We start from the raw sequence: 24,136 nt of genomic DNA, 5'->3' as shown, positions 1-24,136 counted from the left end.
GATGTGTAGAAAGTAAATAGGCCTCTAATAATGTAAAGATAGGACCAGCCATACTTTTTACAGCAATGTGCCTTTTGCTGTGCCTTGAAAAGTTTCTGATAAATCAGGATGCCAAATATGTGAAAGGAATACTTTAATGTTATCATTCCATATCAATGATGGAAAAAGAAAATATCGTTTAAAACAATGGATACATTTTAAGAAACATTATCAAATCTATTTTATGTAGGCTATTCACTTATTATTAATTAATTTCTTGTCCAGTTCCCCATGTTGAATTCCAGACATGTACTTTCCACTTCCAAACTGCAGATGAGAGGGATTCCCCTTTTACCTGAACATCAAATTGAGAGAATCCCCAATACAACTGTAGAGGAGAGGGATTCCCCTTTTACCATAACATCCTAATGAATTACAAAACGTCATATTTGGTAATATATTGAGATTTAACACGAACCGTATATCAATATTACTTTCACTATGCTTCTTGCCCATCAAGCCAACGTTTTACCCCAGAACAAAACGACTACTTTTCATGGATAAAAGACAACATGCCAAACAGTAGAGCAAGTACAAACATGTTACACCTTGGGGGCGTAGTTTATAAGGAATAACTTGAGGTTGCCTGATTGGAGAGAAGTCTTACCCTTCTAGATAGTGCAAACTGGGAGGTTCATAGAAACAGGTAAATCTTTCTTTTTCTTCCGCTTTCCTCTCTGATAAGGAAGTTATTTTTATGTGTCGAGAAGTTCCATACCATTAAAACGGCGAGTTAAAGATAGGCCAATTAGTTTGAAAACCGCATACCATACTCGGTTGATGTTGTCTGGTGAAGGACCGAGGAGAAACAAAAACACATAATGGACAGCAGATTAGAGGTGCCACAGGTGAGTCTGTCATCCTCTGTTTACCAAATCAAATCTTTCACTTATTTAAACAATGCAATTGTGATGCACTGTGTTAAGAATGACATCTTGGTAGACTAAGTAACAACTTAGTAACAGGCAACTTTAAGATAGTAAAAGTACTGGAGGAATAAAGCATTAATTCTTTCATAATTAGTTCATTAATTAATTAATCGTACAGTTACACAGAACTGTTGCTAACACTGCACAACAAAAAGGTTGTTTTGTTGTGTGTAACAAAACGTACATGTCTACCTTCCTCTGGGAATTCTACGTAGAAGATACTTCCGCTTTAGGCTGTCTAAAGAGGAACTGAGACAGTCACAAATCTAATTATGACTAATCTTTGATACAAAGCCAAGACATTCCTGGAATGGCATTTGATTTGCAGATGCAGGTGCTGGTTTTACTTTGCAGGCTGGAGATTTCACCTGAGACTGCCTTATACCAGCTTAATCAATTGGTTTACCTCCAAGACATGGAAATAGCATTATGATTTTTGGAACAGCAAGTGTTTCTGTGCTGTCTTGTAATTTCTCATGATTGATCTTTCTTCTGTCCCTTGGCTCAGCTGAGCAACGAGATGCAGCTGAGCATCATGAACAAGGTGAAGAGCGGGGAGCTGACAATCGAGGATGCCCTGAACCAGGCCAGAATGGAAAATCAGGAGATGCTGAAGCAGAGTCTGGCTGTGGAGGTATTGAACTGTCTGGGCCTTAAAGATCCCCTCCAGAGGAGTGAGATGGTTGTGTGTCATGTGGTGTACCTGGCAATCTGAACTTTTCAGGTAAATCGACACTAATGAATATGCAAGACAGTGGATGCAGGAAACCATGGCAATGAGGCCTGCTGTATGGCCTTGGATGGTCTCTGTCTGTACAAATATAGGCTACACCTCTGGTATCCTGTCCATCAACACAGGCCTAGAACTCAAGGTGCTTCTTCTCCCAGTGTTATGCTCCCCAGTTGTATCAGGGAGGAGGAAGTACTGTAAGTAAATAGGGAGTTTTCTAACAATCGTGAAACTCCCACTCTTTCTCATAGTTCATTGGAAATGTGTAGTACTACCACTTCTTCATTCTGTAACATAAGACATGTTATCTCCCTCGCCCCACCCATTCCCCCACCCATAGTAGCTCTATTGTGAAACTCAAGTGACATCAGCATTACATTTTGGTCTGTATACAATTTCATGATATATTGGTGTCTGTTTCAGAAACAGCAAGACTCACAGTACAATTTCAGTGTTTTCAAGTACAACCGCTACAGGTGGCAGAAGCGTATTCTTCAGGTGAGTCAGATATTGGCCCATGAACATCTTTTGACCTGTGGTGAACAAAAGCAGCCTGTAATATGGAAAGCAAGGAAGAGTACACTTTCAGAGGAAATACAACAGTACAGTACAGTACTCTGGAAGATACTGTCCCAGTCATACACGATTGAGTGGTTAACTCAGTAATGTGAATATCTGTATGTTTAGATTGACTTCAGCACCAGGATGATGTGCAGCATTGAGAAAGGCATTATAAAGCGGCAGCTCCCCTTCCTGTACGTCAAGGGCTGTGATGATGGAGCTGGGGCCAAGTTCTCCATATCGTTCCGGGGACGGCATGATTATGAGCTGGAGGCCACCTCGCTGGAGGACAAACATAAGGTTTAGAGAGTATAGCCCCTGGAGATGTACAAATGTTTCTTATCATTGTATGGTATAGCCCCTGTCAGAACTGTTGAGCGAGTGCATAATGTCATTGAGGTGGACAACAGCTGGGTTAGTGTATACTTGTACATTATAACTATAGGATACAGGAGTTGGGCCAGGAGTTTTTCCTCATATGACCTTACCAGGAATATCTCGAAACTCCATTCTTGAGACAAGAGAGAAAAATCACTTACTTCTCATCTCTTTATCTACCCTCACTTAATTTGTCAAACAGGTGCCATGCTGTGACTTGAATATTGAGAAACATGTGATTGAGACTTATTTTTCAGACTGATTCTGTGTTTTATAGATGATGCAGCTTGTAAATAAGATAATAAACAGAAACATATACAGCCATCCAGCAGAGGGTAGTGCAGAGATGCCTGAACAGCTTACTGCACCCAAGAGCCTTCGAGAGGGCCAGTTGTTCCTGCAGAGAGGGGGCTTGGCATCACTTAAATGGGTGAGGTATGGATGTGTCTTTTACTACTCTATTACTTGTGCTATTACCACTACTACCCAATGATCTTACAATGTGTGTAAATGATGTGATTAACAATGAAGTCGTTAATGTGACTATGATGACTCTACAGTATGATTTTGTCTTGGGAGTTCTTCCTGACTACATGATATTGGCCATGTCTAGGGCCATACGTTTTTCCTGGTCAAGTCATGTGGTTAGGAAAAACTCTGGGCCCTGGGCATGATTTGATCTACATTAAATTTGATCTCCGTCTTAGGTATGAGGCCCACCTCCACCCTGGCCAGCTGACCCTGGTCCCCCTCAGCCGCGGGCGCAGGGTGGCCGATGGTGACATCATGTCCTCCTCCATGTCCTTGCCTGTGGTCATTCACCTCTCAGACGGGGACGCCAGCGTAGAGAAACCACGCAGCTGTGACACCTTCATACTACTGACCCACAAGAATGAGTATCAGTGAGTTACCCTGAAGAATACAGAGACTCTGGGATGGGGAGCAGGGGGCAGGGTTGATTTGGGTCAAGGATTCTAATATGAGCACATTATGAGGGACGTGTGTTTGTAAACATTCCTGCATTTCTGTATTTAATCAGTCTGTATGTACGTGATCTATTTTCTGTAGTCAGTAAATGCACACTGTATTGATTTATTATTATATGCACCCTCCTACATACCATTGCCCACCTCTGCCACCTAGTGGCAGGGAGAGGTAAAGTAATATTCAGATGTTACCCCACCGCTAAGTCAAATATCAATACACACACTATCTGAAGATAGTAGCAACCATGCTGTAACATATTTTCAATAGAACCATCTTATTAAAATAGCTTTGATAGCTGAAGACTTTTTGTGAGTTTAGTTTTTAATCGCAGACTGTTTCTCACTCTCTCTTATCATTCCATTATGTCTTGTATTTTATACAGCATAAATAGTCCTATCTGACAGATAAGGCAATATCAGATATGTTTGTGAAGTCATAGACAGTGTTTGCTCATACAGCCAATAGGGGAAGTCAAGAGAGATAAGTCATATTGATATATTCTAGGTTTCGGGTACCTGTGACGGACCATGTGAAGAGCTCAGATGCCATCCAGAGGGAGCGGGATGCCTGGGTCCTGGCCATAGACAAGCTGTGTTTGGACTGGAAACGGAAGTCACAGTCTGAACACCTCTATGAGGTCCAGAGGGCCGGAAGAGGCAATGGCCATGTCAAAGAGATGGAGCAGAACAAGACAGGAAAACAAGCTGGGGCAGATCTGGTCTTGGGTGCAGATTGTCTGTCGGGTGGAGACAAGATTCAGAAACCACCTGCAAAGCCTGTCCCTAAACCTTGTAGCCCTGTGAAGTCACACGTTCTTGTCCCTGTCCCCACGTCTCCAGCCCCCATCTCTCCTGTCCCTGAACCCATTTATTCCGTCCCTGTCCCCGTCTCTCCTGTGCCTGGCATCTATTCTGTCCCTGTAGCCACCTCTCCCACCGCTTTGTCTTTCCCCTCCTCTCCTGTTCCTGAGCCCATCTATGCTGTCCCTGGCCCTATCCGCACCTCCCCCCTCCCTGTCTTTGTCGCCCACCCGCCTGTCCTAGTCCCAGCTACCCAGGTGGTGCCACCCGCCTCTATGATCCCTCCCCCTCCTCCTCCTCCATTACTCTTTAAGGCCAAGTTAAAACCATTAACAGAGCGGACCAAGGCCTTTCACTGGGATGTAGTCAGTTCAGATAAGGTACTACTACAGCTTTATTCATTTACCACCACATCGACCATATTTACAAGTTACAAGTCTTGTCAACTTTCTAATACAGTCATAATAAAATACATTGATACAAATGTTATTATGTAATATTGTGGGATATATCAGCTTGTATTGCATTGCATAATATTATATTTGTTTGCTATTAACATGTTCATCTGATTGTATGTAATGACAAGAAAGTCAGTTTCTTGGAATCTTTCGAATAGTGTTTTACTTCATCATTTACCATAGCTCTGTTGGGAATTATTCATGCATTGTTTTTCTTGCCATATTTTGTAAGGATTAGCTTTCATACAGAATATGTTGTCCTAGTAATGATTATGATTTGTGTCTTGGCAGATTGAGAAATCATTTTGGCGGTCGCAGGCAAGTGCTGGAAAGAAGGAAATTGACACTTCACGCTTGTATGAGCAATTTGCAGTTCAAGATTTGGGAACATTTGGTGGGATGGAGTCCAGCAGTAATAACATCCATATCATGCTCAACCAGAAGATAGCTCACAACTTCAGTAAGTAGCTCCAAAATGAGTTGTCATTGTTTATGTTGAATTCTGAGGTGAGGCATACTTTTGACATTGTAGATTCCGTTTCATATTGAAACTTACTACCTGGGTATTTTCACTTGTGCCATGGCATGATTCCATAAATATGATATACTGTACACATATCACATCAATTTGGCATTAAGCATTGTATGAGGGTTTAAAATCTACTATGACTTTGAGATCTAGCTCAGATTTAGTTGCATGCATCACTTGATTAATTGTGATGTAGACAAGCAGCACCTTTCTCAACCACCAGATGGTACAGTGGTTACTTGTAAAATACTTTGGCAGCCGACATCATGTGTGTACATCTACTCCACATCACATGTATGCATTTGCTTTGATAATGATACAAATGATTCCATAGTTACATTAATAATCAGACAAGAAACAAACTATATTGAATCCTTAGAAAGGTATATAGAAATATGAGTGAGTGTGTCCATAATGGCATTATACTTTGGTACCAAAATGCTCTTTTTAAAAGTATATTTTCCTCCCAATGCCTAAACAGGTGAGTGTCATGTGCTCTTCATCGTCAGTGCTAACCATTGTTGTAATGGCCCTAGCTGCTGTGTGAGCATCGAGATGGATTCTCCTGGTCTCTGCTCTGTGTATCTGTAGAGGGCAGACTGTAACTATCTGCCTGGGTGAAGCTCAAATCCGTTCCATTCCCCACCTAAAGGCTGTTACTTTTGATTAGCTAAATGTCTGTGACTTGCATATTTCAAGGCAGTGAACAGAGGTTGAAAGTTCTGATGAGCTCTCAGAGGTCTTCAAAGTGACACAGAAACCATGCAGTGATACACAGCTTGGATGCATCTGAGGGCGGTTAAATGGAATCAGTACAAGTGCACAGGCAGGCAACACAATTAGGGTGTGCATGCACATAAAATATGGATGGAGCTCAGTGCGACTGTGGCTGTGTGTGTGTGTGTGTGTGTGTGTGTGTGTGTGTGTCTTACTGCCATAAGATACACACCAAGTCTGCTCCTATTTGGAAAGTTGGGCTCTGACAAGACGCCGTATTCGCAGTACGAGTGCCTGCAGGGAACCCCAGGCGATGCATCTCCCTGCCGCAAGCATGAGTGGGAGTTGAGGGCTTGAGGAACACACACACACCTGCGCACGCACACACACACCCACGCACACACACACCCACGCACACACACACCCACGCACACACAGACACATTCGCTTGCGCACACACCCACACACACACACACACACATTTTTTTCATTTATTTATTAATGACAGTTGTTTAGATGAGCTGTGCATGTTGATAAGCAGAAGCTCTCTGAACTACAGACAGTATGTGTTGTTTATTCATACACAGGGGGTCAGTATTGATGACAGTTAATTAGCTAGATACATACAGTACCGTAACCCTCCCTTCATGTATTGTTAGTATATGACCAATAATTCACAGAGATTTTCATCATAACTTGTATGTAGTTACAAAGCTGACACTTTTATCCAGAGTTACATAAAGTAGACAGCTTACAATGGTACATTCAAACAGATGGATGTTGACTGCATCTCCAGGTGGCAGCATTATGAGATTAAGAGCATTCTCCCGTTGGCATTGAGCTTGTGGTCTCTGTGGGCTGGAGGCTCTCTATTCTATGCCACAGGCTACACAACGGCATGCAGCTAAGTGCTGGAGAGGCATTCCGATAGGCCTTGGACTAGTATTAATGGTGTTGTGTTTGTCTTGTCCTCGTTCCTTTGAGAAAATACCTGAACGTGTTGAGGAGAGAAATGAACAGGACAAACACACTTTGTTAATTGGTGTGATTAAAAATGCAAACTGTGTAAGTTTGTAACAGTACCACTGTTAGTTGTCGTATTTCTCCTGTCTTTCCTCTCTTCTATCTTAGGGTTCTTGGTTGGAACACTGGGTATTGGACCACATAGATAAAGATGACAGATGACCCTTTATTTTACAGCCCTGTTTCAGCTCACATTTACCCAGTATCTACTACAAAACTATTGTAACTATGTGGTAACAAAGGGGTACTTTCTGGTACTTACCTCAATACATTTAGCACAATTGGTTACTGTACCTGGTACGAAGTTGCACATACTGTAGTGGTGGATCTAAAAGACAGTGAGTGTAATTGATATGCAATTATCAGGTAATATTGTACTTTCTAAGTAAGTACCTGCTTAATACCGTGGCTATAAAATATAAAGGGTTGCCATATGGGCAGCTCTGAATAACACACACTCTGTACAGTCAGCGTTTCCTGAATAGAGAGTGGGAAATTACATTAATTAGATTGGTTATGTTTTATATTTATTCATATGGTTGATCTTAGAGGGCTACAATGGCCTGTTATCTAAGACAAGCAAAACAAACATAAGTTATTCTCATAGGAAAAATGCAAAGGATGTCTTCACACAGAGTATCTCTGGTAAGGTCTCACATTCAGATACTGTATATCATATATCGATGAAGATAACAGCCGCAGAGCATGCCCTATTCTTACTTGTAAATATGTATTTAATTAGTATGGTGATTTGACACAAGAGTGGCCCCTTGCATGCTCATACAGATTGGTCGTCTAATCAAGGTTGTGTAGAGCACTAATCCAGTCATTCTAAAAAATGACTGGCTTCTAATTAAATGCACACCTGTGGCATCATTGGCCCAGTGGCATATACAGTACTTTCCATTTCCATATCTTAATTTGTCAGGATTAGAGCCCTTCCGTTTGTTCAAGAGCCAATCAATTGAGAGTGCTACACTCAGAACTTTCAGTCCAGGCCACGACATAGAAGGCAGCATTGTGATAGAGTATCATGACTTTATCCACATCCCTTTGTGTAGGTTCTCTGCTTAACATTTAAGGACATTCAAACTTGCAACATTTCTAAGTGTAATCATTACCCAGTCAGGAGATCAAGTTGAATGCTGTGTTATTTCATTTTGAAAATTAAAGCCTATAGCAGCGGGCCCCAGGAGAGGGAATTATGCCTTCATTCTTTTGTAAAGGATGGATAAATGTAAGAGTGCTGCACCTCTAAACTAAATGTAGGATATGGCTTTTTATTTGTCAGCCGATAAACCTGAATTAGACTGGATATCAAGTACTGTAAATCTGGATAATACAGTATACCTTTTTAATAACAATAATGAAAAATACTGTTTTTGCTGACATAATAATACAACTTGAATATAAAGTAAGAGCATTCTCCCGTTGGCACTGAGCTTGTTGTCTCTGTGGGCTGGAGGCTCTCTATTCTATGCCACAGGCTATATAACGGCATGTCGCTAGGTGCTGGATAGGCGTTCAGAATGGCCTTGGACTAGTATTAATGGTGTTGTTTGTCTTGTCCTCATTCCTTTTAAAATAGCTTTTTATATAAATCCCTCCACATGAATGGAGAGTCATGACGACTGCCAACTATCAGTATTTTGACGAGAGTATTTCCATTTTTCAAGTCTCAGCATATTCTTTTGTTCAACCGCAAGATTTCATCCCCTGGATGGAATTGGGATGAGAAGCAATGGAATGTATTTGCAGAGGTGAGTTTAGAATGACCTTGCAGGTGTTTGAAATACTAAACTGTTATCATTCTCTCTCTAAGAGGCCCCATGCTTTCGCACAGAGCAGAACAGAAACATCATTGAAAGGAGAGGGGCATAAACACCCCCTTCAAATTGGATGTTGAATTTAGGTTGATCCGCCGACAGCCGGCCTCTCTAATTAACAAAGGAAGAATAGGGACTTGCAGATTACTTCTCAAACCTAGCCTTGAACTAAGTGTCACTCAATCAAAGCACAAATCCCTGCCTGACTGTCAAGAATATCAGCCCATCCCATTCATTTGCAAGGTTTTCTTAGCATAGTGTAGTCATGAATTGTTTTTCTCCCAGGTTTTTAAAGTAAAACAAAAATTCAGTTCTGATTTGATGGAATGCAAATTACTGCATATCCAAAGGCTCTTGAGGGAAGATAATGAAGCAAAAGCGCATTTTGTCTTCAATATGCTTTTGGAGTTAATTCATTGCAGGTACTGTAAGAGGTGTCTGTCAAGAGGAAACCTGTCATGTTGGAGTGTGTTGATTTTTTTCTTTCCATTGTTCCTCCAGATATTTTCCTCAAAAGTTTCCCAGTACAATCAGGAGAGCTGAAGGACAAACTGTTTATGGTTAATGAGGATGACGGAGGCCTCTCTGATGAACATATCACCTCCCTGAGGAGGTAAGGCATTATGGAAAAAACCCCTAAAATAATGTATGCCTCATATTGCATTCTAATATTGTTGCAACAGACGAAACCTGGAGATTGAAAAAACATCTGATTCGATACAAGGCAGAGGTGCAGCTATATGTTAGTGTGTTTATTGTATGGTGCTACAGATACATTAGGATGAGGCAAAAACAACAAGAGTTAATAGTGCAAGGTACAGACAGGTCAGGGAACGCAGTAAAGCCAAGTGAAACAAGGCAAGTTCATGTGAGAAGGAGAGGCACACAAACATCTTTATAGCCTTCGAATACTAAAGAGCAGATGCCAGAACCTTTTACCAGAGCAGCTTACTAATGAAACTTTCATCGTGGGGTATTCAAGGATATGGACACTATTGAGTTAGTCTCGCGGGTCTAACACTAAAAGCGGGTAAAATGCTCTTGCTTTCATTCAACCTTAAGTTTTACTCATTTGGTGGCTGACCGGCTCAAGAAATGCTGATCTAATGTACCGCATGAGGGATTATATTTATTCTATGAAAACTTAATATATATTTTACTGTGGCATTGCATGTGCCTGAGGAATACAATCTTGATAGAACCACTCCCAACAGGGGCTGCAATATTAATGACAAGCAGGCTATAGCTACTCCAGCGGCACATCCCAGGGCTCATGAAAAAGTGAATGTCTTGGGTTCGGAGTCAGAACACCCACTAAAATGACAGGAGAAGGGAGTCCATTTTGGAGGGCTGGCTGGGTTCAAACTCAGTGTCAGTGCAGTGAGTCTATGGCAGTGGTACGAGCGCTCCTGATGCCTTATAGGAGCTAACTTGGCCCATCAGAGCTACTTGGCTTTTAATCACTCGGCTCTTCTCCAGGCGACTGGGTAACAGCCTAGCATCCACCTCTCTCAGAGAGAGGGAGATAGGGGTTATCTGATAGCATGAGTGGAGAGAGAGAGAGAGAGAGAGAGAGAGAGAGAGAGAGAGAGAGAGAGAGAGAGAGAGAGAGAGAGAGAGAGAGAGAGAGAGAGAGATCAGTGTAGGATTGTGTGTCGTATGAAAAAACATTTCTCACATTTTATTGAATTGAACCGAAAAGGTGACTTGTGCTTGCTTTCAAACATCTATGCTTCAATGCCATTCTGATTATGTAGACATCATTGAGAAATACAGCTATAAGTATGAGACACAACACGCTGCCTGGTGACATAGGCTATTGGATATTAAAGATGAAATGACCAACTATATGGATAAAATATCACCTACTATTTTGAGTTACAGCAAAGTGGGGCAGATCTACACAACCCCGACATCAACTCAACTGCTCATTGACTCCAATGACAGAATTGAATGGGGCCCATGAGAAAATGGGGCCCATGTAGAATGACAAATAATGATTTATGTCTATAAACATATAAATGTATATGTACAAAACAGTTCTCACTGTTAGAGTAAATGTGGTCCCTTTCTAGATATGTTCCTACTTCTGATGATGTGGAAATGTATAAATCCTACAAGGGACCTGTGTCAGAGCTACATGTTGTGGACCAGTACATGATGGAGGTAGGCTACAGTCTTTAACGTTATAGAATATACTGTATATACCCTGTATCTCTGCCATCATAACACCCATAGTACATAACGTGTAGCACCCTGCTGGTCATCATGACACCTGCAGCACATAATGCTTAAGCATGCTGTGTTTTTCGTCGTAATACCCGTAGCACATAACGTTATATAAACGTTATATATTGCCAGGCTTTTCATCTTAACTCATGCCTCACCATGCCATGGTCTCATCAGAACACCTACCTGCCTCACCATGCCTGCTCACATCATTCCTGTATTGACAATATGCATGGCAATTTATGTGCATTTCCTCTGTACCACCTCCGTATGGGGTTGTGTTAAATCCTTAGTCACTCACCCTAACCCCCCTCTCACACCCATGCGCTGGAGGAGGGTTCTCACCTTCAGACATTCAGTACAGTAATAACACGTGTGGATGGGCCATGGGCAGAAGGAGTGGCAGATGCTCCTATTTAGATCAGCCAACAATGTTCCTTGGAAGATCTGACACACCATGCCTAGGGATATGTTGGGAGGCAATGTGACACTTCCTACGGTAGAACTGACTCGGATTAATGTACATATGCCACTCACAAAAGAACACGTGTTCAAGAAACCCAAGGCTTAGGGGGGGTCGTGACTTCCACATTCAATCTACTGTAATAACTCAAGTCAATCAAATCAAATGCATTTGTCTAGCACTTTTTACATAGACAAATGTTGCAAAGTCCTTCAATACAGGAACAATACTAAACATTATAAGCAATAAATACAATACAAACAAGATGAACTAACATCGAACCATAGACCCTGAAAAAGCAAGCCAAGCTAAAAACTCCCCACAGGGGGGAAAAACATAGGGCACAGTGGCAAGGAAAAACACCCTGGGAGGAAGAAACCTTGAGAGGAACCAGACTCCAAGGGGAACCCATCCTCCTCTGGGTGATCAGGTGCTGAACAGTAAACTAATGTGGAATATGGTTTAGTGCGGTGCAAGAGTTCATGAGTCCATCGTGAAAGATGCCAACAGTTGTTCAAACCTATCCATCGTAACTATTTTCTAAACATACAGTGGATCAGATTAGGTTATAATCACAAATCTAGGATGCTCTCAGATTAAATGTTTACAAATTGTGTGATATGCTAATCATGTCTTATTTCTGAAGCAAAGTCTCAGGAAAGCTCTGTAGAGACAATAGTTACTGTAGAGTTTGCTGAGGATGGTGCTATTTGGAGTGTTATCAAAGCAGCAAGATGATCACGAGGCTCAATAGCTAACCATAACCCCACTATCGTTCCCTTACCATCCATCCATCAGACCAAGGGCCCTTTGGCTTTGGGGAGAGGCACCTGAGCATAAGCGAGACCGTGTGACAACTCAGATTGATTTATTAGGGGTTAGCACCAACCCAAAGGTCGACTAGGCAGCTCAGCCAATCGTTTCAAAGTGTCAAGCCTCAGTTTCTCTGCTAAATCACCCTGTAGACAGCTAGCACCTAACATTGTGCTAGCAGCTGAGACAGTCTAACTAACAGAACTAACACTGACGTAGAACTAAGCAGCCTCCCCACAGAGAGATTTCTGAATACATCTGAATAATCGCATGGAAATAGGTTGTGTGATATTATGGTAATTTAATGATCCTGTGTGTGTGCCTGTGTTTGTGTGTGTGAAAGAGAGAGTGTTCTTGTATGTAGAGAATGTATATGTGTTTGATACACATAATGTGCATTGCTCATAAATGCTTCGTCCATTCCAGATGTGCACCATTCCTTACCTGAGCACACGACTGGACCTGCTACTGAGTCTCAGAGAGCTTCCTATCAGCATGAAGGACCTACAGCCTGTGAGTCTAGTAGTTTAAAAATACACATGAAGTTATTCCATCACTACACTGAACCAGCAATACATACAGTACATTATAAATCTCTATCAACAAGTATTCCATTGTGACCCTCTTCAGCTTTGACATCCACAAAATCAAATATGGAACACCTGTTGCTCTGTAAGTGAACCAAGGAAGGGCATGGGCAAAATACCAAAATCCATGAACATCACTTTGCATTACATCGTATACAGAGAAAACGTTGTTTTCCTTACCATTTCAGGGACAATATGAACTGAAACTTTCCTTTTCCACTCAATGATCCCAACTTATTTGAATTGTTCTTAATCAAGAACTTGATTCGTTCTAGCAATGTAGCCTAAAAAGCTTAAAATTGCAATATCCCAAAGATGAAGTGGTTGAAGTGAGACTCTGAAGTAATTCCATTCATTTGTTGCTGGACGGTTAAACTGCACTGAGAAACTAATGGCATGAGAAGCACTTTAAGATGCCCTTCTCCATTTGTGAAAAACAAAGAGAAATGCTTAACTCAGGACAATTGCTCTTCCCTCTCACTATGTTGAATATTTCTCTATATTAAATACAGAGCCAGTTGAAAAAGCCAAACGTTGTCTATAAACAGAACACACATTTAGTAGTATGAAAACATTTTTATTCCTTTCTATCAGCTTAGAATACTGTCTGAAATGCCACTGAGCTGTCTTAGAATGCAGAGACAGAAGCACAGTATTAGTCACACCAGTAATTACCACTCACAGAATAGTGTGTTTACCTCAGGTAAGACCCTCCAGGTTTTAAGATTAGGCTGTGAGACAGTAACACCTCTCTGCTCCCTGCTTTTGTTTGTTTCTTTAATTCATGTTAGCACTGTTTTTTCATCAGTCTTTTTTTTGTATACAGTACCTTAATACTCTGCTTTATATACTGTAGTACTAGAGACACATTTATACTTACTAAAATACTTATAACAGGGATGGGCAACTTTGATGCTGGCAGGGGCCTAATATAGTATGTACTCACTATGATACGCATGCACGCACACATGCACGCCCGCCCGCACTCACACAGTTAACCCATTCATGCATTTATACTACGTATCTCTCATAACCAATCACCATAACCATCTCTCAAACCATTGTATTGTAACAATCAACATGCTCACTTTTTATTGTGGAGAGTGGAGACCTTAAAATATTCTCACAATACAATTAAGAACAAATTAATTTTTTCGACAGAGTAGGGCACCCCTGACTAGTTTAAAAATGCATCACAGTGAAATTGTTTTGTTTAGATTGCATAAGAAAAAAAAGCATCCCGGGCAGTTGCACATCCCTGCTCTATAATACATTCATGGAGACACAATCTTATTTAAGTTTTGCAGCACTGGATGACGATGCATATCCCTGTGTCTCAAGACAGTGTGATGCTATCATGATCCCAGGCATTTTCTTTGTTTTTTTCTTATTCTTTACACATTTCCCCTTCAATTTCATCAGGATTACCAATGTACTCCTCTATCCCCCATAGTTCCCTCTCTCCCCCCATCCTCCCCATCATAGCTGAAGAGAAATGGGTTTGTTGTTGAACATGTATTTGTGCACAGGTGTTTCTGTCGCAAAAGGTGTTAGTGGGGCCCTGTAATCTCCCATCCTCAGATGAAGCCTCTATTGCAGAAACACAATGTGTGCTTCGAAACAAGGAACGAGGGACTGGGGTTTCTTCTCTTCTTCTCCCTCCGAACAGTTTAAGTCCTTGGATTCTCTGACATGGCAGACTTCTTAAGCCTGAAACATTAAGGAGGATTTGCTCGCCATCTGACAGGCGGGGCGCTAGGGCGAAAAATAGAGAAGTCATCGCCCAAGGAATGTTTCCCTGCACACTCAAGTTGTGCTTTGCTCAACGCTGTCCGTAGAATGACAAATATCACTCAGCATTGTGTAAGTTTATAGTGTTGACACTTAAGCCAAGGTATTTGTGGCTTAAGAAGCGAGAAAATAAAGTAAAAAAACAACAAATGCCAAAGGCCAAGAGGGACTCTAGGGAGGCTGCGGGAGCCTGGCTGGAGTTGTGATCAATTTAAACCATGTTGCTGGACCTGATCTGCATACACAGTTATCTGCTCCCTGTTCTGTGTGGCTAGAGTGAGTCCCGCCAGTGGGTGCTGGGGGGTTACTCTAGGAACTTGAGCATATGGTTGGTGTGTTGTATCTACCTTTGCAAGGTGTGGTTGTTTTTCAGAGGGCGGACTCTGACTTCCTACCACCTCCCCTCACTCCCTTTTTCGCCTGAATAGCAGTCCTGGAAATCCTACTCTCTTGAGAGATACTGCGAAAAATAGCTATGTCATTTTGCTATATAATCGTTGTACCACTCTGTGATACAGTGTACTCTGCTTCTAAGGATCACCATGGATGAATCAGAATCAACTGTCTACAGTAGTGAAACATTTTAGAACAGAAATGTTACCATACTTTCAATGCTTGTTTGAGAAATGAATCTGTTATTAGAACCAAATGATACTGTATATACCAAAGGGCAGATGTGATATGGTATAATTAGTAGGAGTACAGCCTGTTAATTGTTTACCTGTTTAATGTACTTGTTTACCTTCAAATACATATGATTAAAGGTCCAGTATGTCGATGTTTAGCTTTAAAATAGTGCTAAATGGCCATGATAAATCAGTTGCCATCAAGGAATGAGATCACATGATGAAGAACATTAAGTGAAGAATGCTGTATTGGTCCAAACAGAGTGTTTTCTAAAATCTGGTGTTGGGTAGGCCTATTTCTTGTTTGGTTTGTTAACAAGGCAACATATGCATGTTTGGCGCTACTAGAAAACATAGCATATGCACGTTTTCACGTTTTCAGTGGGGGCATCAACACACACAACTCCATGCTGGACCTTTAACCTAAAATAGTTTCATGCTATGGCTATGTTTTCATGTTTCTATTTTTACTGAACATGGATTTGAAAAAGGAAAAAGGAAAATATTTCACCTTAGTTTACTCAGTTCACACAAAAAGGAAAGTATACAATTTGATTAAAGAGAGATGACTTGTTCTGAACCTCGTGTGTTTGCCTTTCAGCTGATTAACCAGAAGATCAGGATGTGCATGCAGTTGTACGGCTCCAGGTCATTTGTTTCCGTGCTGGAGCACCTCCTCGCCGTTGGCAATTACCTCAATGAGAACGCGGGGAAGGAAAAGGCCAAGGGATTCCGCCTCTCCTCCTTAACTAAAGTAGGGCTCCTCTGCTGTTGTCTGACCTTTGATGGAGTATGTAGCGGCTAGGCTAATAAGGCTGCTCATTGATATACACGGAGGGGTTTCTCCCTCTCTCTTTTCAATTTCTCTCCCGTCCATCCTATCGCCGGGTCAGCTGAGTCAGCTCCCTCCCTCCCCCAGTCAGTCTGACACCCATGTGATTGCACCACTGCACCGCCTGGCTACACAAATGAAATGGAACTTCTCACCACGGGGCTTGTCCACCAGTGGCTAGGTCAACCGTGAGCTGAGATGAACCACCATTTTTTTGCCTGTAGTCACAGGCACAGAGTTTTTACCTCAGTGGAACTGGTATCAAAGTTTCAATACTGTATGTGAGTCTAGTTTTGCTGCCCTTTGTTTATAAGATACATTACCTAGTTGTACATTTTTCTAGGATCATTTCAGATGTCTGAAGGTCTCAGCATAGTCCCTGGTAATTCCTATCGATTTCTGCCTGACTGAACCACTGTGCTGGGTCTGGTTCCCTGATGGGGAGGTTTTAAGGGCACTTGGCCCAAATGGCTTCCGTTGTATCTAATGAGGCTGCAGTCTCTTGCTCCCTCCAAGATGGCGGAAGGTGAACAGAGAGGGGTAAATTGTTCCCACTCTGAGAGAGACCCTCTGAAATCAATGGCTGGATGATGATGATATACTGTACTCCCTCGGATCTGTGCGTGTGTATTTTTTTCTTAAGTTGATGCTCTGTGCATGTCTCGTAGCCTAGTCGTCAAGGGATGGCCTAGACCTCAAATTGGTAAACAACATAACCTAGAAAAGCCTATAAACTCCCATCACTGGATTAGAGAAGTCCCTCTTGCATTTCAATTCACAGGCACCAGCAACTGTTGCATTTTGGAAGTATCATTACAATTTGAAATAATTATTTTTGTATGGATGCATTTTTATAGATATATATATTTATAAATTACATTTTCAAGAGATGCTTATTTACTCCACAACAAAAAACGGCCACAGCCAAAGATAAGAAACATTGTATTACAAGGGTATTGTCATTGACATACACCTACTGTACATGTTAGCCCAAGAAGCATTTCATGTGTGACAACGTCAAATTGGGTTAACCCTAACCCTAACCCTATATCAAATATACTGTCTAATGTAACACTCACATGCTCTCTCTATATATAATAATATATGCCATTTAGCTGCCGCTTTTATCCAAAGCGACTTACATTGCAGTGAGTGCTTACATTTCAGTATATATGGTCCCAGCAGGAATCAAACCCACAACCTAAGCGTTGTTAGCGCCATGCTCTACCAACTGAACCACAGAGGACCTCCCTCTCTTTATCTCACACACACACACACACACACACACACACGCACGCACACACTCTCTCTCTCACACACACACACCTTGTAGATGTCAATACTACAATAGAAATGTGTGAAGATTACATTGATACATGCCTTCAAATACACAAAAGCTACATGTCTCCCTATAAGCCCACAGAGGAAACTCCAATGGTTCCAATTTTAAGTGGCAAGCTACAGAAGATAAACAGGATCTGTGTGTTGAGACCCTATTCTCTGGGTGGCCATGGGCAAAGCACTTATATTCATCTCCGCACAACTGAATTGTACATTCTGCTCTTCCATGCACCTCAAGGTCTAGTGGTTGGCAGGAGCTGTGGGGCTCAAGCCTGTTCCGGAGGACTGCAAGTGTGCCTGCCTGTGCCCTCTCTGATTGTACTATGCTCACTTAATCCCCAGCTCTCCCAGTTCCGTGGGAAAGACAGGAGGTTCACCTTGCTGCATGCCCTTGTGGAGCAGATCATGTTGCACGAGCCTGGCCTGGCCACATTTCCGCAAGAGTTGGCGGAATTCGAAACTGTCCCAGGGGGTAAGCTAATCAAGTTTTGATCAAAGCCCGAAAAAATATGTTTGTTTCAATTGGAGCAGTTTGGTTAAAGCTCCTTAGTTGTGTGTCTATGTGTTTTTGGACAGCTTCCATTAAAGGCCTCACTGCAGAAGTAGATGGTGAGTCTATCACATTTCTCATCATGTTCTAAAGTGTTCACTTAACTAGTGTTGTTTTTAACAGTGCTGAAATCTTAACTATCCAAAGTCAGTGCAACAGTGACAGTTTATTCCTAGATACTGTCTACTGTAGTATCTCAATGATCTTGTCAATAATATAGGTCTGTCAGTCGATTAAAACAATTAGTTGACTAATGATTTTTTCTCATTAGTATTCAGCATCATCTATGTAATAGCAGCCTTTCAACACGAATGCATACAAAGTTTCAATTGACCATACTCCTCATGTTTTAGTAATAATCATACTCATTAAAAAGCTACAGACTCAACATTTTCAATGCACAGCAGACATTTACATACATTTATATTTTTGTCAATCCAATTAAAACTGATTAATTTTGCTCTGAAATGAGTTGTCAACTAAAGCATTAGTTAGATTAATCAGTCCAAATACATACTTTGCAGCCCTACTATAATACTGTGATTTCGTTCAAAGAGATGACTGGTTTGTTGCTGTTGTTGACATCATAATGAAGACATTCAGTAATATCAGCTTAATTCCAATTTCACTTATTACTTGTGGCTGAAGAGTTAGGAACAGTTGGAATCAGTGCAGATATGAGACAAGAATGGATCAGGCAACAGAAACAAGTGATTTAAAGTAGAGATTTGCTTCAGTGATCAGATATGATGGATGATAACCACGATCTGTCACCTTGCAGCTCTGAAGAATGAGCTACAGAAGGTCGTCCAGTACAGGAAAACTTACAAGAGACGAAACCAAGGAGATCAGCAGCACCCAAAGTTCTTCAAAGACCTGAAGGTAAAAAATAAATGAATGAATTGTTTATTTAAGTGTCAAACCGCATATACAACCCGTCCCATAGGGGACTCTTTTGACACAATGTCCAAGCATTAACATTACAATAGTAACATAATTGTGATAGTTCAGCTTCCGCCTCCTTTGTTATGTATATCTTATACTGTGTTTTTTCTGTGTACTGGTGAAGTTAATTGCAGGTCTATGAGCAGTAAGGTACTGTGTGTGTGTTTCTTGATATTCCATTTTGTTGCCACAAGAGTCTCTCAGACAATTCCTGGCAGTTGGCAGCAGTGACACATTCTGTCACGCAACCAGAGATATTTAGATTTTTGGTCTCAAAATAATGAATAAGCTTACCAGTAACTCTCTTTACCATTCTACTCTCTCCCCCCTAGACGGCTATCGAGAAATATAACACAGATCTCTCCCTGTTGACAAAGAGGTGTGAAGAAATGAAGAAACTCTACACTGACATATTGGTAATCCCTGAGTTATTATTTCAATATCTTTGTTGTGCCGACTCCGAGATGGATGGTCCTCCATTCCCGTAATGTCCAGATGGCCCTTTTTCTTCTCCACTGTGGAGAAGGAGTTTATTTCAGAGGAATATTTCAGAGTGTTTCTTCAAGGTTACTAACTTTTGCACCAAGCTTGGTGCCCCCCTTGTTCTGAGGTTTACTTCATTGGTGTTCAGCCATGAGATGTATCTTCCACCTTTTCATACATTATGTATCACAGACCCACGTTCGCAGACCCATGTTCATTGTCGATTAATGCACATTCTCCATTAATAAGTGGCGTGAGATCTCAAAGTATTATGTCTTTCAGTGGATCATGAGACATATTCAGAGATTAACAAGATAACAGTCACACTTTTAGATAGACAGATTTGACTAATCATGTTGAAAAAAATATATGCTCTGGGATATTCGTCAACCTTTGTAATGGAATATAGTTCAGAATAGTTATAGAATAGAGTTCACCTTATTTATATATGGCTAGTTTGACATCAGCCCAGGAGCTCTGTCTTTCTTCTTGAGCATAAGAAAAATTCATACTCTTACACAACAATCAAAGGATGTAATGGCCATTTTCCAACAATCCACATTTATAGAAGGATGATCCATCATCACAAAGTCTACCTGTCGTTGCTGTGTGTTGGAGTTGTGGGACATGACATGATGAGAGCTGAGCCCAGGGTTTGGAAGGGAATTGTGTTATAGTGGGTCCACAATTACATTCCTACACACCCCAAACTTTATCCCTCTGCCCCTGCCCATACACACACACACACCCGCCCGCCCGCCGGCACACACGCACAGGCACACGCGCACACACACACACACACACACACACACACACACACACACACACACACACACACACCAATAAAAGCCTGCTGCAGCCTGAGCCAGCAGAAGCAGAGACAGGAGAGGAGACTGACCCACACACACTCAGCTTATATCTCTGACATTATCAGAACCTTCCCTGAGGTCCCCAATGGAACAGAACTGCAGTAGTCAGGCTTTGGAGCAATGTACCTTTGGTTAAACACAGCGGGTGGTGTACTTGGTTAGCAAACATTGTTCAAAATTCTGATAGGTCTGCAGTGTTTATCTTGCCTGATGAATGGTGTAGTAAGAAGCAGAGTTGAATCATGTCAGGGATGAGTCACTGTGACCTTTTGTCACCACTTTTGTGACTTTTGTGTAGGTAACAGATTCATGGGTATCCACCTGGCTAATTTACTAGATACACTCAAGTAATCAGTTCCATGCTCATGCAGTTTATCTGTTCATTATTTCAAATGGGAGTTTGCGATGAATAGGAGTTATGCATCTGTGCCAGAGACACCAGTTAACCCCAGACATCGGACTAATTTATTAATGACTTTGGGTTGCCATGTATTATAGATCATCATCTCTGGAAGAAAGATAATAAATTGAGTAAAATATTATTTTTCTCTTTCTTCAAGGTTAAGTTTGGAGAGCCGTTGGATCAAGATTCTCAGGAGCTGTTTGGCTTGGTCTGCCAGTTCCTCATTGATTTCAAGCGGGCACATAGTGAAATCAGTTAAATCTTATACAAGCTCTGTTTGTTGTCATTGAGAGACTATGATGAATTTGTTTATGTTTTTAGCATGTACAGTATGTGTGTGTGTTTATGAGACCTAATGCAACTTAAGCAAATCTAAACGAGTCATATAATGCATTTATTTACTACATATTGGTTACAGGACTATTGACTAGTGATGACTTGAAAAATGCACTGATCAATCACATGATTCTAATGGAAACCTGTCTTTCGTTGGCACTCTGCACTACCAGACATGCAATACTCTTTCAGCAGAAATGACAAAATGACATTTTAATGGAGCATCACTACAGCTTTAGCTTCATGCTGTGTCTGATCCAGTGTCTAGGCAGCTGGACCGCAGGACTTGAAGATTTGCCATTCCAGTGGAAATTGGATATTTTGTAAATATCATGTAATTAAATCTCATCTCTCTTGAATTCATTTGTGTTGCCAGTATGTGGTTTGGGTTGACTGTGTGTTCGGTAGGGTTCAATCTGAAACAAATTAATTGAAATCATTAGAAAGATTTCTTGAACCAAACTTGCTAAATTTTATGAAACAGTTGATAATGCCAGTGCTTGCTATTATCCACAGCTTTCTGCTGGCAAGGGAACAGAATAACAGAGAACACTCTAGATGCCTGCTGAAAATGGTCCATTTGAGCCCACATTTACTCTTGCCTTGGTTTTCTATTCCAGTACTCCAGGAAGAGGTCCAAGACCCTCTCTCTGATTCAGGACAACATCTGTGCTGTTTGCCATCTGAAATGAATCCCGTTTGCAAAATGGGTGCACTTACTTTAGCACTGCTTGAAAAGATTTTTGATAGATTTTGTCTTTGAGAGATTTTCTCTGTCTGACATTTTAATCAGAAGAAAAAGCATTGCTCTAACTGTGAACACATGGCATAATGAACCCACAGGCCATGCTGGGCTGTGTGATGCATACAGCGTAATTTGTAAAACAAAAACAAAAAAATTTAATTTATTAAAACTCTGGTGAATGATTAGAGTGAACAAATGCAGAGAAAATATTTCATTAAATGTGGCCTTCACAAGATGACTTGTTACTTTCTGTGCTTTCTTTTGCTATTGCCAAGATCAGTTTGTTTTTTTATAATCATGTTAAGAAGAAAGAGACATAACCCGCAGATGATGTATTGGGTCATGTAGTCCCTAGCAAGAATGAATCACATCCAACCTGTATAATGAATAGCTTCACATTCAGGTAATTTCCCCTCTGAAAACACAACTTCTAATTGCTTGACCATGTTTCAGTCTAAGGGGGCCATAGAAAAGCACAGTACAGTCAATTAACATTATATAATATAATATTTACTGAAAGTGTGTTGAACACACCCTGGTTCGAGACCTTTTGAATTTTGTTTCAGTTAATACACATTTCCTGTCATCTACTTGAACCTTGAAACTATGCTTTCCATAAATACTTCATATCCATAACTTCAAATGGAGGTGTCAAGAGTGAAACCTCAAAGCAGGTTGTTTTTCTGTAGGCTATGTGTATGGCACCATAGCTAACACAGCCTCTCCATGTAAAAAGAGGTGATAGGTTTACTCTAGGTTTACACTATAAGAGAGACATGAATTCTGGCAGTCAAGTCAATTGTTAACAATTATTATTATTCAGGTTAGTGTGGAAACACACATGGTTAGCTCAATTCATCTTTTGTTAAAACATGCTAGTTTAACATAATTCACTGTATATGCAGACTAGTAGTCAAGACATTAAAGAGGCAATCTGTAATTGGTACATACATTTTGGGATTTTAAATGAATGATATATTACCATTGATTCATGAATACTATAACGTATAAATGCCTCATGGGCTTAGTTCAACTGTCTTATTCCATCAGAACCCAACATATAAGCTTGCTTTACTCCATTGTTTGTAAACGCAATTGTAAACAAACTATATAGTCATGGCTTGCACGTGACATCATAGACAGTTGACGACTAGTTTTCAGCAACACAGCAGTTCGCCTGTTACTGAGTTGTGACACACTGGGAAACCCCGTTATCCTATGCCATCTATTAACGGTGCATAGGCTATTTCAGAGTCAGTGTCGTGTGCATTGAGCAGGTGATGATTTGTTTCAACGAGTAAGCATAGGCCTATAGGCACCTATATAGGGTGCAGTTCATCAAGGGTCTCAGCTCACATGGAATGTGTTTTCCATCAGTGTCAATCAAGTCCCTGAATGCATTTATTGTGGGAGTGCGTGAAAGGTTGGGGCTTTTGGCCTAGTATGCTGATCCCGGTTTCCACGAATCAAGGGGAGAGACGTTTTTAAAAAAGAAAACGCACTACCCCTTCACTGTCCCAATAAAAAAAAAACACACAACCCTCCCCAAAGCAAAAACAAAAACATGTTGTCCCCAACGAATGATGTCGTGCCTCTCCTTGTATGAATTAGTGACAAATATTAAAACGTATGACTGAAAAGTTAACGGAACGTGTTGTGCTCATTTGATTCATTATGAGTCTTGCTTCTTACAGCTTTGATTTATTATGGATTTCAGGAAGGCTGAAAAGTTACCGGAACTTGTAGTGCTTATTTGATTACTTTCCGAGGATTTTACAGTATTATTTCAAAACAGTGAATTGGCCAAAGATGCGACCTGAGGTGCACACTCTTTGCACCCTATTATAATGTTTTTAATGATAACAATCTATCACTTTAGCCGCACCATCACAAGACGAATCAGCATCACCTTGAAACTCCTAACAATCTTTATGGCAAGACGCATAATTCACCCAAGTTTCGTCAAAATTGTCTGGGATAACTTTGGACAGACTTTTATGACATGTGAACGAGGGGGACAATAAAAGTCATACACCCCTCCCCGATTTCGGAGTCACAGATAGGGCTAAAGTATGTCAAAACTAAATGGATATGTGGTGTTGGCAATCCAGGACAGTTCCTCAACGTAGGATAGCCCCATCAGCTC

General features: G+C 41.0%; 1 protein-coding gene across 8 annotated transcripts; it reads left to right on the top strand.

Annotated features, from left to right (window-relative positions):
* The first annotated feature begins 663 nt into the window (after window positions 1-663).
* Window positions 664-22,223, top strand: LOC310808764 (uncharacterized protein). 8 transcript variants are annotated; one of them, XR_014554373.1, is made up of 18 exons: window positions 669-887; window positions 1,477-1,602; window positions 2,122-2,196; window positions 2,386-2,559; window positions 2,915-3,072; window positions 3,345-3,539; window positions 4,129-4,804; window positions 5,174-5,342; window positions 9,479-9,590; window positions 11,053-11,143; window positions 12,909-12,995; window positions 16,088-16,240; window positions 18,002-18,131; window positions 18,236-18,268; window positions 18,991-19,091; window positions 19,487-19,570; window positions 21,067-21,568; window positions 21,866-22,223. XR_014554373.1 is itself a non-coding variant. In XM_083675838.1 (17 exons), exons 1-17 carry the CDS (start codon window positions 861-863, stop codon window positions 21,166-21,168), a joined length of 2,493 nt encoding a protein of 830 aa, XP_083531964.1. In that variant the 5' UTR covers window positions 669-860; the 3' UTR covers window positions 21,169-22,223. The 8 variants fall into 8 exon arrangements, 5 of the variants coding, with proteins under 5 accessions (XP_083531964.1, XP_083531965.1, XP_083531967.1 ...); XR_014554374.1 differs by having other exon boundaries at window positions 21,067-21,579; XM_083675838.1 differs by having other exon boundaries at window positions 21,067-22,223.
* The last annotated feature ends 1,913 nt before the right edge of the window (window positions 22,224-24,136 follow it).

This window comes from Argentina silus (genome assembly GCF_951799395.1).
Source record: "Argentina silus genome assembly, chromosome: 8".
Lineage (NCBI taxonomy): Eukaryota > Metazoa > Chordata > Actinopteri > Argentiniformes > Argentinidae > Argentina > Argentina silus.
The sequence above is the reverse complement of the archived record's forward strand: the minus strand, read 5'-3'. Positions and strand labels throughout refer to the sequence as shown.

What these genes read in the sequence shown, in the direction of transcription:
- LOC310808764 (XM_083675838.1), top strand. Translation starts at nt 861, where the DNA reads ATGGACAGCAGATTAGAGGTGCCACAG. An exon ending in CGCTGGAGGACAAACATAAG is followed by an intron (nt 2,560 to 2,914) that starts GTTTAGAGAGTA and finishes TGTGTTTTATAG; the next exon opens with ATGATGCAGCTTGTAAATAA. An exon ending in TGGACCAGTACATGATGGAG is followed by an intron (nt 11,144 to 12,908) that starts GTAGGCTACAGT and finishes CGTCCATTCCAG; the next exon opens with ATGTGCACCATTCCTTACCT.